This window comes from Ascaphus truei, chromosome 17 (assembly GCF_040206685.1).
Source record: "Ascaphus truei isolate aAscTru1 chromosome 17, aAscTru1.hap1, whole genome shotgun sequence".
NCBI classification, from domain to species: Eukaryota; Metazoa; Chordata; class Amphibia; order Anura; family Ascaphidae; genus Ascaphus; species Ascaphus truei.
Genome location: NC_134499.1, coordinates 26,037,070 through 26,049,747, shown reverse-complemented (window position 1 = coordinate 26,049,747; position 12,678 = coordinate 26,037,070). Strand labels below are relative to the sequence as shown.

General features: G+C 42.7%; 1 protein-coding gene across 3 annotated transcripts; it reads right to left on the bottom strand.

Annotated features, from left to right (window-relative positions):
* Positions 1-792: 792 nt before the first annotated feature.
* On the bottom strand, positions 793-12,300 carry LOC142468156 (deoxyribonuclease gamma-like). 3 transcript variants are annotated; one of them, XM_075574346.1, is made up of 10 exons: positions 12,160-12,251; positions 7,939-8,035; positions 7,367-7,460; positions 5,968-6,056; positions 4,495-4,581; positions 3,341-3,453; positions 2,784-2,896; positions 1,951-2,108; positions 1,432-1,525; positions 793-1,000 (listed from the first exon to the last, which is right to left on the bottom strand). In XM_075574346.1, the coding sequence occupies exons 3-10, from the start codon at positions 7,445-7,447 to the stop codon at positions 917-919; spliced, it is 819 nt and encodes a 272-aa protein (XP_075430461.1). In that variant the 5' UTR covers positions 7,448-7,460; positions 7,939-8,035; positions 12,160-12,251; the 3' UTR covers positions 793-916. The 3 variants fall into 3 exon arrangements, with proteins under 3 accessions (XP_075430461.1, XP_075430460.1, XP_075430462.1); XM_075574345.1 differs by lacking the exon at positions 7,939-8,035 and having other exon boundaries at positions 12,160-12,300; XM_075574347.1 differs by lacking the exons at positions 793-1,000; positions 7,939-8,035 and having other exon boundaries at positions 1,904-2,108; positions 12,160-12,300.
* Positions 12,301-12,678: the final 378 nt, after the last annotated feature.

Below are 12,678 nucleotides of genomic sequence, written 5' to 3'. Positions count from 1 at the left end.
CCCCTTTTTTGTGCGCTGTTGTATTAATGACCGATTGCCCATGTCTAATACCAGTTTAATTTAATGCAAGACTGAGTATTTTAATCAATTAAACTTGGCCTAGAATACTTTTTTTTTTTTGTTAGATGCTCTTGTCTAAAATAAAGCTGCGCTTATAGCGACAGCGACCCGACATTGCGTCAAAACAAATGCATTGTCGCCCTCGCTCCATAGTGGACGCGACGGAGCGACAGCGCTACCAAAAATCTGGTAGTCGGTAGAATTTGATTTTTGGAGAGACGGCCTCCACATGTGACTGGCTAAAAGCCAATCGGAGAGCTTCTCCGTCCCTCTGCCTTCCCCCTTGCTGACGTCACTGGCCTTGTAGCCAGCGACGTCTCCAGAATATGAATTACAACTTTCACAACGGCGACGTGACCGGCTGCATAAGCACAGCCTATGGCCGCGCCTATAGTGCCGTCAATGGCGACACGATGGGTGACGCCACCGGCGAAAGTTTTATATTTCGCCGGGCGTCGTCACGGGTTTCCGGGTATTTGATTGGTTCAAGGGCTGTCACATGAGGCGACAGCCCTTGAAAAATCAAATTTTTTTAATTTCCAACCAATCCAAACCCTTTCTGCCATCGCTGTGATGGTGACCTCCAATGCATGGTTTATAACCATACGGACAGCAGTTTTAGAAGTCTCCAAACCACTTGATTGGAACTTATATGGTTTCCTCCAATATAGAGCTGATGACGGTCTTCCTACGGTGATGTGAGATGCTTTATTTAATTGACAAACTTAAACATTTGACAGTCACATTTTTATTGACCGTGCCTAGTTCATCTGGCGTCCCATACAGTCCACACATGATTTTATAATTTTCCCCCTGTTTATATAGAGAGCTGTTGGAACATTAAACGACAGATTCTTCACAGGCGTCGCTTCTTGGCGGATTTTGCTGGTTTTGGTTTAAGTTCCACTTCCACCGGATAGTGATCACTTACAGCCAATGCCTGAAAATGTAAAGGCATGTTAAACACTGCTGCATGGTTGCACTACAAACAATGCACTGGTTGTGGTCTCATGCAGGTTAAATTATATGATACAAGCTGAAGACCTTGATGTAGCAATTTCCATAAAGTGCTGTAGTAACACAGTTAGGGGTACACTTTCTCATACATATAAAAGCATCACATGGTTATAAGCAATTTTTTTTAGTCCTTTGAAAGAGACTGGTTTGAGCTATTGCATATGATTCATTGTTTAGGTGGTTGCCATTCTTTGCATCAGACACCCATACCATAGAATTACAGGATACAGAGCTATATATTTAAAATGTTCAATATTTAAATTATTATGGGATTGGACTGATTGTTTTAAGATTCACCATACTACTGCAATTCTGTATATTGTTTCCAATTGGTATAAAACAGCCTATACTTACCTCCTCGTCTGTCAGTTTATATTCCTTTTGGAAGTTAAAGGGCTTGGCTGAGTTTGGCACAATGTCTTTAAACATATCGTCGTGAATAACAATTCTGAAATCGGAAACACAAACAGGATAATGATTGTCCACCTGTCTAAAGCAAATGTGTATGCACTGAGCAGCATTTAAAACATGATCTCCTTTCAAATATGACAAACCCTGGTGGTTAGTTCTTTGTCGTACTGGAAGCCCTAGCAATGGATTTCTCTGCTTTGTGGAACTAAAATGTTTAGGTTTTGAACATTAACCCACACATGCAGAATTAAAGTATGATTTTGAGTGGTCTAGTCAAGATGTTCAAATACAACTGTAATTTTGGTGGTCAGATTTATTTAAACCAATTACATAATCCCGTTTTACAATGTGTTGCTAAATTTGACAGGCTATTTTTATTGTGTCCTTATTAATAGGTGTCCACTAGTAAAACTACCTCATTCCGAGGCATGGTCGCTGTCTTGCAGGAGAGCAGGAACTTGCCTATCATAGCAGCAGTCTGTTGTGTTGGTTGCTGTGGTGTCTTTGTCATCATCGATCAACCAATGGAATTTAGTATCTGTTCTTAGTCGTATTGTCTTCATTTTCTTGTTTGAGACGTATGCGCCGTCAGCATTGAAGTCTCCAAGCAGCATCACTGTCTGCATGGAGAGATGCAAACATACCAGCATGCTGCTGTTGTATAGTACTGGCAGTATGCTCAGCACATATCAGAACAATGAAGGCACAGTCGCACATTTAAAAAAAATCTTGATATTTATATTTTGAGTCCTGACGGGAATGAATTCGCAGCACCTCTAGAACATGTAGAGAGGTAACATTAGAGCCTCTAAAACAGATAACCCGGACACTGGTATATGAAGCTCTAGAACAAGAGTGGCCACCTGAGCTTAATCAGGCATATCTTGACATGTTGGTGGCTCTTGAGGACTGGCATTGGCCACCAATGCTCTCGAAGTAACGTTGATTAGGAAGAATAAGATTGATGTATTTTTAATTAAGGTATGGTAGTTTGTGCTACAAATCAGGATGTTTTTGCATTTGTAAATATTTGGCAAGTTAATTTGCTTTCACTCTGCAAATCGTGTGATTTTTTATGGGTGGGGCGACAATTCTTCCCTAGGAAGTTAGACGATATAAGACCGTTATTGAATGACTATGTATATCGTTATATAGCGCCATCCATGTACATAGTGCGGCACAGCAGTAATACACGTGACATAATAATATAACACGTAATGGGAACCATGTACTTGAAGACATAAAAGTAGCACTCGGGGAAAGGAATGAAAGAGTTCCTTGTACTGGAACATTACCTCGGTTCCCCATTTCTTTTTAACATCAAGAAAAACATCATACAGCTCATCAATTTCCTGGACAGAGTCTTTGGGAGTGGTATGTACTGGAATCAGGACAAAGTCCTTCACAGCTGCGAGAGAGGAAACAGAATGGTTTGCAAGGAATCGTGGGCCACAAACTTTGTGACGAATTTTACATCTATGATCATTTTTGTCTCTTGTGTTAATTGGAAGCAGTTTTGAGTGCATTACCCAGAATGTCAATTGATATCTATTTATGACTGAATCTTTAAAAAAAAAAATATTTCCCGTTGTGCAATGAAGGAGTTTGCGTATCATCCATTATCACTCCATACGTCAGTGATTATTTCACTGTAGCCACACTTCTGGAGGGCCTTGTTGTATTGGTAGGGTTGTAAACATGATATGCAAAATGACTGACACGAAGGATTTTTATTAAATCACATTTTACTTTAAGATGGGGGCAGGAGTTGTCTTCCCAATTTGGAGAAACCCAACGTCCACACAACATGTACACCCGGGTCGACCTAGCGACGGGAGCATTTATTCCAAACCTGTCTTTTGTGACTCGAATCGGACAATAAAGGGTTCGCGTGCAAAGGAATCCTCATCTCCATGTTGCATGTCTTCGTACTGGTACACTTCCTTTACCTTCACCATGTTCTCTCTGGAACGATAAGGAAACAGATTATTGTGAGAAGTGGGATAGCGCACAGTAATATATTAATGGACTTCTATTTAAGTATCATGGAGTCAGGTGTTTGATTTACCAGTTCTCAGCTGCTCATCGTATTGAATGGGGGAGGAGGGGATAGTTTCTATGAGAAGACTGGGAGACGCCATGAGGTTTGGCTTCAACCACCAAGAAGGTTTAACCAGGATACTAACGTGACATGGGATTAAGTGCAGTGGGCAAGAAGGTAACGGTGGATAATATAGAAATGGGGAACAGAAGAGAACAAGGCAATAAGGAGAGGAAGACGGTATAAGAATGAAGGAGAAGGGGTGTAATATTGATTCCTTCATCTTCTACAACATCACACAAACGAGCGCCCTGGGCTGATAATGCTGGTAAGTAGCTTGACCCCCTCACTCCTTGGACAGAGGACCGATCAGGCCTATTTGCAGTTTTTTACATTTAATGTTGGACTGAATGTTGAGCTGCTCATGTTTTGAGAGCAAAATAAGCATGAAACTAAACTTCCCCACTTTGCATCCAAGATCACAGCGATGCTACAGGCAGAGCAGCCGTTTGGCACTGCACTGATCCTTTGGGGAGTTTAGGTGTAGTCTGTGTCTGCTTCTTATGACCTTTTGGGAACAACTTGAGCTGATACAAAATGTGACATTTTGGCATTATGCTTCACACAACCTGCCACAAAGTATTTCTTCACCTATATCCATCATATTAGGCCATCATCAGCCTCTTCATTTTAGATTAACCTTCATGTCTGTTACTATACATACATTTGTGTTTAGCAACCAGGGTGGGGTAATAAAGGGTATCCCGCATTGGCGAAGGGCTGGTAATTTAGAAATATTAATGTCCTTTCAGCTTACTCTTATCACATGCTTATAACCCCTTCCCTGCCGGGGGGGGGGGGGTGGTTAGTACACAAGAGTAATAAGTAATGTCCCAGAAAAGCTAGGTCACCTGAACTGCCAACTTTTGTGCAGGAATGGAAGAAGTTCTGAAAATGTTGCTTACCGGAAGACAAAGAGGTATTGTTCTTTGTAGTCCCCCCTTCCCAAAGGCTTGCTCACAATATAATTATAAGTGGCTCCATCACAGCTCCTGAAAAATAAAACAAATGCATGGAGGCTTATGCCCAGATCAGGGTGGCTGCTACGGACGCGTCCGTGTGCGCCTCCCCCACGTGCTTCTGCAGCCCAGCGATCTGTGTCCAGGCTGCAGGAGTCGGGTCGCAAGGTTTGGGGGTGTGGCGGGGCGAACGTGTCACGGAGCTGGTTCGCTGCATCAGCTCACGTGACGCGACTGTAGCCCGAAATATCATTTTGGGTTGTAGCGGCAAAATGTCGCTGCGTCAACGCTGCACTTTGCCGCCGGTGGAATTTTCAGTTTGAACACTCCCACCGAACAACCCGAAATTGCGTCGGACGCGCGCACGTTACGTAGCTGCCACCCTGAACACCTCCTTATTCCTGTGTGTGTGTTCATACAGGAAGGTTGAAGAACTCGGGTAAACCTTGTCTACCATGTTGACGCTTGTTTTATAGTGTTAACTTCTTACATTTCAATAGAAAAGCCCAAAATGCACAATACATGTAATGCTTTTGCTGGGAAATGTACTTTGTCCTTATACTGTACCCAGGTTTAACGAAACATAGTAGGAGGATTCGGCCTTATCTGTTTCGGGATAGGAAACCCTGTTTTACAGAATTCAGGCAGCACATTGTGTTACACTGATCTGATAATAATAATAGCATGTTAATAATAATAGCATGTTTTTGTATAGCGCTGCTAGTTATACGTGGTGCTTTACAGAGACATTTTGCAGACACAAGTCCCTGCCCCGTGGAGCTTACAATCTATGTTTTTTGGTGCCTGAGGCACAGGGAGATAAAGTGACTTGCCCAAGGTCACAAGGAGCCGACACCGGGAATTGAACCAGGCTCCCCTGCTTCACGCTCTCAGTGCCAGTCAGTGTCTTTTACTCACTGAGCCATCATTGGTCTTATTCTTGCCCTGTACAAATACCATAGAAAGAAATACGATACTAGCATAGGAGGGGGAAGGGCGGGGTTGCTTGAGGACTGGAGTTGAGAACCGCTGCAATAAGACTTTGAGGGAAAGTCTTTCATTGATTTGAGGCATTACTCCAGCAATTGCGCTGTTTAATAATACTAATATTTTTTTCTTGTACAGCGCTGTGCTTAACATTTTTGCTAGCACGAGTTCCTGCCCCTGCAGAGCTCACAATCTATCAAAGACAGAGCCACTGATTTGAGCCACCTCTGCTGAAGCAGGGATATCCTGAAAACCTGACCTGTCGGTGGCCCTTTGGGACTGTAGTAGGCCACCCCTGATGTACATCAGTACAATGAAAGAGTTAACATATAATGCCATGGTACTCATTCGACCTTGTCACAATGAAGGTAGATTTCCAGCGCCCACGGTTTAGCATCGGAGAATAGAGATCCGTATTTCTGCAACACTTACTTATTTAACTGCTCAACAAGCTTTTTGGCCGCTTTTTCTTTCGCGTCGAAGACTTCCAAAATCACAATGAGGTCATAGCGTGACACAATCTGAAATCAACAGCTTGTAAGGATATTATCTTATCATTTTACTCCTACGTTTATTTACACATTTTCTGTAAAAATGTACAAAAGTGCTAATGTAATCAGTGGGTTTCTGACATGGGGGTCTGGTTGATTTTGTGACTTTTCTGGTTTTTTTTAAGGCAAATTGTTTGTAAGCGTTCTGCAATTGTTGTGTACAGCAAATAAAAACACCACTTGTGGTGCATTGGCATGTCTCAAACAGGTCTGCAACCCGCACTTTCCCCGTTATACCTTAGCAGACAGTGCTTCCAATGCAGCCAGGGATTCTGGGTAATGACATGCAAATGAGCACAGTATGTCACTTTACTTCATATCCATTTTAAAATAGATCCCTATAAGCTTGTGCCTGCCGGATTAGGCTAAGGCCAGGGTGGAGTGAACCACGCTCACGCGCGGCGCGCTCAGAGTGATAACTCTGAATGCCCTCGTCCAGGGTGAGGGTGCGTGCGCGCTCCCGTGCGCTTGCTGCTTGGCGAGACAACCAAATTTGATTTGGCTGTTCGCTGATGCGTCACATGAGTGGTTCGCCCAATGAGGGCGAACCAGCTCCGTGATGTCATGGCCACGCCCCCTCGTGCACGCGACTAGCTGTCCAGAAATCGCCCGGCCGAGCAGAGCACATGACGTCACAGCGCTCGAGCGCCAGCGCGCCCGCTCCCAGCCTGGCCGGAGCCTTACACAGCTTTCCAGCACAGCCTGGATTAAAAAGTGCAGAGCTAGTAAACCTACTCAAAGACAGCTTTTCAACCATTTTGGGTCTCATCAGTGCGCACTTGGTTGCTGGCTATGGAATGTGAAGCCGGTACGTGCGTCTAACCAGACAGTTAAAAAGTTATGGTGGGTAAAAAAACAAATGACAAAAACCCTCCACCGTACTGTGCACAGTAAATAAAAACACCACTTGTGGTGCATATGCATGTCTCAGACAGATCTGCAAACCTGCAAACTTGTAACTGTCTTTCCCCATTATCGCTTAGCAAACGGTGCTTCCACTGCAGCCAGGGATTCTAGGTTATGTTTTTGGGTCTTAAATCTCTTATTTGTGTGTTCACTGTACACTAATATCTCATTTACAAAGAACTCTATCGCTGGCCCATTAAAATGATCACAACATACAGTAACGCTACACTTATCGTGCACTAACACAGCTACAATAACTTTGAACTAATACTAAATACTAGGAACAGAATCTTTACATCTCACTTCCTCCATCGTCTCTGATCTGCACCAACATATTTGCTTCAACAAAATACAGCTGCGCTTAGTTGACTTACCCGAATGATTATTGACATGACTTTGCTGTCTGAACATTTCTTCAGTCCAAAGCGCCTGATGTTGAAGGAAGCAATCTTCATGTTTTCAAAGTGGCTGTTGTAGAGGAAACACAGAAAAGCCCGTGAACACAGTTGTGTGATGCAAACCACGGTTCCGTATATGTCTGTTCCTCTTCCCCCTTTTGTAGGACATTAATTTTAAGGCCTTGCAGAATGAGGCGTTGGTGTCTATGTATAAAGGCAAAAGTAGTGTAGATGTGGGGCAAAAAAGTACCCCCGGATGTGTTAGAAAAAAGTCCTATTGTTTTCAATGGAATGATTTGGAGGAATGTTTTTGATCCAGATTGACACCACTTTTGCATTGATACTGAGAGAACCCATTGTGTGTATATTTTTGTGCAATGCGATGGGCAGCACTGTAAATCATTATATTCTGAGGGCTACCAATGGAATAAGGAACACACTAACCTTATGTTCATTTGATTGATAAATTGTGCATTATGGGCCTTAATTTCCCAATATGTCTCCATAGACAGGAACCTTTTGTTTCCCTTTGCTGGTGAATTAATTACCTTCCCCTATGATGAGAAAGGGAGTTATCCAGGTCTACTCCATAGTGCACTCAATGTCAACCCATTGCCGCTCTTTGATCTGCAGTGCAGAACTGGACTGGAGGGACAGGTCAAATCATTGTTATTGTCCAAGGACTATACATTTTAGTTATCACAAAGCTGACCTATGTGTAAAGTCATTTAGTAGCCCTGGCACAAATAGTTTCACAGATTCCTTCCATAGCAGTAGAGCTGTACAAATAATGTTCAACTGTTCTTCCCAAACTTCTCCTAAATTTTGCGTTTTTGCGGAAAATAATAATAATAGCAGCTTGTTCTTGTATAGCGCTGCTAGTATTAAGTATCGCTTTACAGATACAGTCCCTGCCATGTAGAGCTTACAATCTATGTTTTTGATGCCTGAGGCACAGGGAGATATTGTGACGTGCCCAAGGTCACAAGGAGGCGACACTGGGAATTGAACCAGGTTCGCAAATTCAGTGCCAGTCAGTGTCGTTGGTCACTGAGCCGCTCCTTCTCCCTGAGATCAGTCTTAAATTGCAAAGCTCGCACAAAGAAAAGCATTTTGTTAGCCACAGAATGGTATCGGCTATTCGATTTTGATTATATATATATATATATATATTGATGCGCGGTATATATATATATTATATATATATATATATATACACATATATATTGTACATACAATACTATATATCAGTATTAAAGGTAAGGGCAAAGAATATCTTGGGTTTTCTAGACCACTCCTTATTTTTGTTTTTCTTTCACTGTTATTTCCTTTTTATGAAATAGGAAAATATATATTGTGTATATCACCTATTCAAATGGTAGCGACATGCTCCTTATTGGTGAAACATAACACGTCTCACTAATGGTGTGACAACCTGCTTGTGAAACTTGGCCAATGCATCGAAAAATAAGACTTGCTGTATTATTGTGTTAAGCTGCTTTTGACAGGAGTCCAGGAACAATATTTTGGGTGGGGGTGCTGTACGTAGGATGAGTAACATACATACTCATACCATAATGTGAAAGTGTCTAAATCCAGGGGCGGCGCATGCAGCATCCCCAGCACCATACGTGTGACTAATGGGAGGATCTGTGCGGTGACCGTGGGGGAGCAGTAAAGTGATACACTGCACCTAACCAGCTTACTGCGGGGCATAGACAAATGTCTACATTCCTTTACTCCACAGCAGGAGTGTCCCAGCACTGCTACACTTTACCTAATGATACAAAGGGCCTCATGCAGAGAGCATCGTTATTTCAAAACTCGCCATTTTTTGTTCAATTTCCCTCAGAAAACGGCATAAAATGGCGAGTTGCGAAAAACGCGCCATTTTTTTATTTCTATGTTTAAAACTCGCCTCGCGGCTGGCGAGAACCTCAATCGCGCCATTTTTAAAACTCTCCGAATGCAGAGAGGTGCGAACGGCAAGTAGCGGCTGTTCGCGCCAAAAAAAGGCGCGATTCTCGCATTTTTGCCGCGCCACGAAAATATGGCAAGATGGCGCTCACCGCCTATAGTAAAGGGGAAAAAAAAGGCGCGAATTTGTTTTTACACGTTTCTGAAGCGCGCATCTCGCCAATTTAAACTCGCCACACGCATCCATGTTAAACATAGCAGAATTCGCACTTTTCTGCATATGGAGAATAAAACTCTCCAAAAAAGCTACTTTTTATGAAATTCGCCATTTTTAAAATTCTATGCTCTCTGCATGAGGCCCAAAGGGCCTCATGCAGAGAGCATCGTTATTTCAAAACTCGCCATTTTTTGTTCAATTTCCCTCAGAAAACGGCATAAAATGGCGAGTTGCGAAAAACGCGCCATTTTTTTATTTCTATGTTTAAAACTCGCCTCGCGGCTGGCGAGAACCTCCATCGCGCCATTTTTAAAACTCTCCGAATGCAGAGAGGTGCGAACGGCAAGTAGCGGCTGTTCGCGCCAAAAAAAGGCGCGATTCTCGCATTTTTGCCGCGCCACGAAAATATGGCAAGATGGCGCTCGCCGCCTATAGTAAAGGGGAAAAAAAAGGCGCGAATTTGTTTTTACACGTTTCTGAAGCGCGCATCTCGCCAATTTAAACTCGCCACACGCATCCATGTTAAACATAGCAGAATTCGCACTTTTCTGCATATGGAGAATAAAACTCTCCAAAAAAGCTACTTTTTATGAAATTCGCCATTTTTAAAATTCTATGCTCTCTGCATGAGGCCCATAGTTACATAGTACTGGGGGTGCTAGATTTTCGGGGGGGGGGGGGGGTTGGCATTTAGAGGTCTCGCGCTCTCTCCCCAGGCATTTAAATTGAATGCCGGGGGACCACGCAAGGCCTTTATAATACACTTCCCTTCCAGTGAAACATCGTCCTGGTAAGCCGGCGTCAAACTACACCGCGGGGTCACACGACGTCACGTTTAAAATTTGATTATTGGGAGCCTTTTTTAATAAGCATTGGGGTCTTTTTTTCTATGTATTTGTTTTTTTATATATGTATGGGGGGGTTATATGTATTGGGGAGGTGGGTATTTTGTGTAAGTATTTGGGGGGTTTGTATATATTTGGGGTGTTGTATATATTTAGGGGTCGGGGAGGGCTGTATCTATTTGGGGGAGGGGATTTTTTTGTATGTATTTGGGGGGTGGGAAGTTTTTTGCATTAGGAGGTCTCTTTTTTTGTATATTTAGTGAGGGGAATTGTGAGAAGGGAGAGAATGCGTCTGAGGAGGGGGATTGAGTGGGGTAATTGACAGGGGGATTGAGTGAGAGGAGAGAGGGGGTGAGTGAGGAAAAGAGGGAGTAAGAGTGAGTCGCAGGGGAGAGAAATACATGTGAGGCGGGGGGATTGAGTGAGTGGGGTAATTAATGGAGAGAGTGAGAGGTAAGACGGAGGAGAGAGAAATTCATGGAAAGAGGGAGGGAAATAGAGGGGGCCCGCGAGGTGGGGGAAGGGGGGGTCATGAGGTGTGAAATCTGTTTGTGGCCCTGCGGATAACTATGTGTGGAAGTGTGTGTATACTATGTAAGTGTTCAACTAGGTCTCTGTATGCACATATTTCTGTGTTTTGTAGAGCAGCGACCTCAAATACACATGATCTAGGTTCTGTAAAGTTAGGCTACACATTCCTATGCTACAGTATGTAAGTGATACTTTCCTATTTATAAGGTAATACTCTGGGTAGAACTGCTTGTACGTTTTCGACCACTTTTAAAGGAATTGCTATATACACTCAATTACCTAATAGAGATGAGTCCTGTGCAATATGCAAATATATCTGAATGTATTTATTATCTTTTGGGGGGACAACAATGTCAAAAATATTTGTATTAATTCAAAGTAATTAGCATCCAATAACTGTATAAATCTTGAATCCAGAGGCATCTTCAATGTTATTTGCTGAGAACTTATTGGCTGTGTTTTTGGCTCAGGTTGGCATACAGTACATGTTAACATGCGCCCAAACTTTCCAAAACGAAGTCTGGTGATAGGCACGTTTGATGACACAAAGAGTTCTGGAGGCTCCAATCCACGGCTTACAGTTACTAATGCTATCCCCAAATTTGTGCTACAATAATTTGTCTTGACCATTCAAGTCTTGATTCCCCTTTCCATAGGGCTAAGTTTCAGATCCTATATTCCCAAGTCAGCTATTCTTAGAAAAATCTACATCTGATGGGAGGGATAGACTTTCCAGTGAAAATGCAGTAGCTTTGTGCTAAATATTGTAAGCTCCACGAGGCAGGGGCTCAGTGTGGCAGCACAATTCTCTGTACAGCAGTATATACACTGTCAGATCTATGTAAGAAAAACATATTATTAAATATGCAAGTGAAGATGCAGGGGAAATATCGCCGCTGAATATCTGCACTGTCTTCTCACTCCCTCCAAAAATCATATTCTAGCTCAGGGGTGGCCAACTGCAGCCAAGAGCCACCAACAAGTCAGGTTTTCAGGATATCCCTGCTGCAGAACAGGTGGCTCAATCAGTGGCTCAGTCTTTATGATTGAGCCACCTGTGCTGAAGCAGCGATATCCTTAACCTGACCTGTTGGGGGCCCTTGAGGACTGCAGTTGGCCACCCCTGATCTAGAAACAACCATCAACAAGAAGAATGTCTCTGCTGGCGGCTCCAGTAGCAGAAGGTTATCAGTTTCTGTTCCTATATTCCATTCATTCTATGCTCCCCCTTTATTTATACATGAACGCCATGGACTTACCGTCGTTGGCTTCCTTTCCTAGACCTTCTCAACGCAGTGCAAAAAAACAGACTGAGTTCTCAGGTCGATAAATTCCTTGGTAATCTCTACCTTCTCTGAATACAGACAGGAAGAACAGGTTTTGTCTTGCACAACCAGCAGTTGCGGTGTTCCGGTGTTAAATAGTAAAACACAGTCATAAAATCTACGCGAACAGTGCAGAGTCAAAATAGGCGACTTTCTACGTTTTGAATGCGCTAGATGAACTTTGATGGCGAGGAATAACTTTTCGCCTTTTTATTAAAAGCAACAAAATGTGTATTGCAGAATCGCTTCTTATCTCTGGAGATAAATTATTTATTTATAATTAAAAAAAATGAGCAGGAAGTAATACATTGAGAGTTACCTCTCGTTTTTCAAGTATGTGCTGGGCACAGAGCAATGATCATTGTTACATTAAATGAACAGACATTATACATTCAATTCACAGAAACAAATTTCCAGCCTACAAATGATTACATTTTGCTACTAACAAGTGGC

Excerpts from the sequence above, each read along its gene's own strand:
- LOC142468156 (XM_075574345.1), bottom strand. The coding sequence starts at position 7,447 with ATGAAGATTGCTTCCTTCAACATCAGGCGCTTTGGACTGAAGAAATGT. Across the intron at positions 4,582-5,967 it reads CTTGTTGAGCAGTTAAATAA|GAGCTGTGATGGAGCCACTT; the intron begins GTAAGTGTTGCA and ends TTTATTTTTCAG. Across the intron at positions 3,454-4,494 it reads CAATACCTCTTTGTCTTCCG|AGAGAACATGGTGAAGGTAA; the intron begins GTAAGCAACATT and ends TTATCGTTCCAG.